General features: G+C 43.5%; 1 protein-coding gene across 4 annotated transcripts in view; it reads left to right on the top strand.

Moving 5' to 3' along the window:
• Positions 1 to 4,516, top strand: part of RHOBTB1 (Rho related BTB domain containing 1) — a 131,160-nt gene that overhangs the window by 40,699 nt on the left and 85,945 nt on the right. For 3 of the 4 annotated variants that reach the window (XM_019507904.1, XM_019507906.1, XM_019507903.1), the window contains 2 exons: positions 1,494 to 1,695; positions 2,066 to 2,169. In XM_019507904.1, coding sequence (XP_019363449.1) covers positions 1,504 to 1,695; positions 2,066 to 2,169 — 296 coding nt within the window. In that variant the 5' untranslated portion in view covers positions 1,494 to 1,503. The remainder of the gene's footprint in view (positions 1 to 1,493; positions 1,696 to 2,065; positions 2,170 to 4,516) is intronic. The other variant, XM_019507905.1, reaches the window with a different exon arrangement.

Here is a 4,516-nt window from a genome sequence, read left to right on the forward strand (position 1 = left end):
AGTGTTTTCTTGATAGGAAAAAATATAATCAATTTATAAGTTTAACATACAGAAAAAGCCCCAGGAATGGGGGATTCTGGATAACAAAATGTCAGTTAATTGAGTGGCCCTGGCCACTGGTTCTCACGCCGTGTCTGGGGCATCCTTCTGCCCCTCCTGCGGCATTGCTGCCACTCCTGTGGGGCCACAGGGCCCCGCGTGACAGTGAGGCAGGTCCTGCACAGCCTGTTATGCCTCCAGGCCACAGTGGGCACTTCTGGTTTTACTTTATCTTACAAGCCGGCATGACAGTTAGTGGAGCATACCGGCATATAAGATGCCCGATAACAGAACTTCTACTGTATAATGTATGCATCTTGGCAGTCAATGCAACTCAATGGAAAAGGTTTCCATGTTTGAAAAATTCTGTTCGACAAACCCTACTAAATAAGGCTGGCTTGTGTTTTCTCAACTTTTTCCTTGACAGTTTCACACCAGACATTCTATAACTGAGCAGATGACTAGAGATTTGGAGAGCAGAATCATATTCTGAACTATGATTGTGCCTTTCTCTTCTCTGAAAATGGTAGATTTTGCAAAGGCCTTAAACTATATTTAAAAACAAATGTCTCCCCTTTTTGCTGACCAACCTATTAACTGATTTGACATGCATCTAAAAGATGATGAAGGAATATATTCTAGTTTTCTATAAGGACAGTGTATTTTGGAAAGGAAAATATACATTGTGCTCTCATTACAGCATTTCATGGTAAAACAATTCTAGCATCTTATAAACAGAATTTGCTAGTGAGAAAATATTTGAATTGACAAGGTTCAGTTAGACTGTTTGTTTTTAATTTAGACTTTGGTCTGTGAAAAATTGTCTTTAAAAGCAGAGAGGCTAGGTGATTTATACAGGCAACAGTGATGGTAAAGTCTGTATAAATTACAGGTTTCAGCAAGTCAGTGCTCTTGTGTCATTTTATTAGACATTACTTTTGGAACTTTAATTATAGCCTATTTTGTACATAAATGGTAACCTGCTTTTACTTGTTGAGACTATCTTAATCCACATCTTCAAGGGTTGGGTGCCAGGGAAAGCCTATAGTACAAAAGCAAGTTTATACCAGAGTCCCTCAAGCCAAACTCACTACATCCTGTCTTAGCTGCTTCTCAACATGACAGGGAACTAGTGAGCAGTAAGCTTGTGCCAACAGTCCTAGCTTCACCAGGATTTTTCTTCAGCAAACAGGTTTGTGTTTATAGAAAACCAAAGTAAAAATAACATGCTAACTGAGGGAAAAAAAACAACATTTGAGGTCAAAAGAACAGTTCTTGGGTTTTAGTAACTGTGTGTGGTATATAAAGGAACTGATATTAAGCCAAGCTGAAGTTGAGTTTGGTCTTGAAACTTCATCATGTGGGCAACTTGGAAGAAGTGGAAATAGAAGAATCTGATTTTAAATAATTCAACTTCTACAGCATTAGAAAAAAATGTAACTGTCTTGTTACAGCTTTTGATAAATGGACACTGACATGGACTACGAAAGACCCAATGTTGAAATCATAAAATGTGTGGTGGTTGGTGATAATGCAGTGGGGAAGACTCGCTTAATTTGTGCAAGAGCATGCAATACAACCTTGACACAGTACCAGCTGCTGGCAACTCATGTACCAACCGTCTGGGCAATTGATCAGTACCGCGTCTGCCAAGAGGTAAGGGTTTTCAAGCCTATTAAATATGGATGTCCTAAATATGTATTTATGTATTAAAAATGTTTGTATCGCTGTTCAACTCCATTCTCATCAAAGTGTGGTAATTGGCGCCTCAGAAATACATTTGCAAAAGATTATAAGGTATTCACCATCTCTCTAGGGTGTTCCATTACACAGTTTGTGGCAAGAAGGGATTGTTCTGAAGTTGCATAATATGCCTAAATAGTAAGAAATACAACGCTTAGGACAATATTGTGATAGAGTATGTGATGAAACATGTCATCATACCTTTTAACAAAGAAAAGTGCCAATTACCTGCAGTGAACATTTTAACTGAGGGGAAGAAAACATGACTTCTATTCTGTTCTAGGTCCTTGAACGTTCACGGGATGTTGTTGATGAAGTAAGTGTTTCCCTCAGGCTCTGGGATACATTCGGTGACCACCACAAAGACAGACGTTTTGCTTATGGAAGGTAAATTGATGAAAGTCTAACTTTTAAATAAAACATGCAATGAAATTTAGCACAGGGGAATTTGCAGGCCTTAATTTTGAACCATGAAGCCTTAAAACAATCAAGGGTAATCATATCCTACCTACTACAAGGAGGATTATCTACTGCAATGATTTAAAAGATACAAATACTTATAAGGGAACATAGTTTTCCTATGCAGCATTCTTGACCAAATAATTAAGCCCTGTTGACAAATGTTGTCCAGTTAGAAAATAGAGCATTCACAAAATCAGGCTGCACTGGTATAAAAATGGAGGTCAGTATTTCTTACCTGAATAAACACCATGAAGTGACCATGAAATGTAATCAGTTCATTTATTGCTGACCTAATCCACAGATGCATTGGAAAGCAATCTATTCTTACAATAATGTATTATAAAATAAATAAGTGTTCTGATTGGTTTGATGGGTAATTCTCTTAGGGTTAGAAAAAGCACATTGCAATAAATGACAGTGTCTACCCTGTTGATTTAGGTGGGGGGGGAACAAGAAAAGAAGGGAAGGGTTTTCTTAATATAAGTAAGTTCTAATAGCAGCTGAAATTGTGTGGTTTAGTGGGAGGTGGATCTGTCCCTGTCTTGGTTTAAACAGAAACTGCTGAATAACAGACTATTTGTTATAATATAATGCAGGAGTCTGCAGCCTGTGGGCTGCAGGCCAGTTCACCCTGTGAAAACACTGGATCTGGCCTGCGGCAGCCCAGGAAATCAGCAGCACGTTCCAACCATAGCAGCAGTAGAGGCATCCTCAAGTCCTAGCTCCTGATGTATTTGATTTAGTCACTCTGCTACAGTAGAGGCAGCATCCCCTGGGTCTAGCACCTGCCATCTTGTATCTGTTCCCTTCAGAGTGTCTGTGGATCACTGGGGAGGTGCAGGATTGTGGCCTGCAGTGGGACATGGAGCATAGGCAGCAGCCAGCAGTATCAGCAGGTTACCCACCTATCATTATGTATTCCAGTTACCTGAAGTTATTGAAATTGAACCTCATAAACTTTTTCAGGATTGACATACGTGCTGGGTCATTTCTTGCATTATATTTTTCCTTCTGGAACTTCTTTTCTCTTTTCCATGTCATATCTGTTCCAGTCTTAGCTGATCATTTTTGCATACACCCTTTGTTTGCTCCAGCTGAGAGTATTGTTTGTACCTGTGCCAACTTTGCATGGTCTGTCTCTAAAACATTTTTCTTGGGAGGCTCTCTGTGCATATGAATAGGATAGGGTTGTCTGAGTCAGTATTAGGCATGTAAATATCATTTAAAAATTATTTGTTTACCCTCCTCCAATTCTGTCAGTTAAATGGTTACCCAATGACACAGCAGCTCAGACATGGCTGCTACTGTGAGCCACTCCAGGGTCCCTTTGACATGTGGGAGCGGAGGTAGCTGCCAAGCCCAGCAAGACAGTACAGCTCAGGCGAAGTCCCCTGCTAAGAGGCAGGGAGCACCTGTGAAGGAGTAGCTAATTAATTAATTGATGAGTCATTAGGCTGCCTGCTATTTTCTTCTTTAACTTCATAGGCTGTGGGTATAGGCAGTCTTCAGTTTACAACTTTTCGAGTTGCAATGAACATCACTTACAACGTTTATAAATTGACACCTTATTTGGACATTCCTACATGGGTTTCATCTTTATGGCAGTGGATACTGTGTGCTGGTAAGTGGTGGAAAGGGATGGGGGAGGGAAGGAGTATGGGAAGGCAGATCAACACCCCCTGCATTGAGGGAGGGACTGGGACTGGGACAAGTGCTGCTCAGCTGGGGTCAGGCAGGTGCAGGAACAGGGGAGCGAAGGCTCCCACTGCTGTGCACTGCTCATCTGGCAGCTCAACTGGCATTTCCTGCTGCTACTCCCCCTGCTGGTCCAGGAGGGCATGGCGGGGGTGCTCTTGGATCTGCACAGGGAGGGGTAGGCAGGGCCAGGGCTGCACTGGGCTGAGCTCCAGGTGGGCGGTGGGGGCTACAGTGAATTTTTGGGTAGCTGCAGCCCCCTTGTAGCCCCACTCTGCTGTCCACCCCGCTCCTCCCAGGTCCAGGGGCACATGCCTTCCTGCCACTTGCCCGCCCAGGGCAGGATGGGCACAGGGCAGAGCTGCTGCACTGCCTCCAGACAAGCAGTGTGCAGCGGTGGAAGCCACCCCCTGGACAACCCATGGCTTTGAGGGCATGGGGGAGCGTGTATCCCTAGATCGGGGCAGGCAGTGGGGTGGGAGCTATGGGGGGCTGCAGCCACCCAAAAATTCACCATAGCCCCCACTGCCCACCCAGAGCACATCCCCAGCCCCGCCCACCCCACCCCACCCCGCGC

This window comes from Gavialis gangeticus, unplaced genomic scaffold (genome assembly GCF_001723915.1).
Source record: "Gavialis gangeticus isolate Ggan-Ray unplaced genomic scaffold, GavGan_comp1, whole genome shotgun sequence".
Taxonomy (NCBI): domain Eukaryota; kingdom Metazoa; phylum Chordata; order Crocodylia; family Gavialidae; genus Gavialis; species Gavialis gangeticus.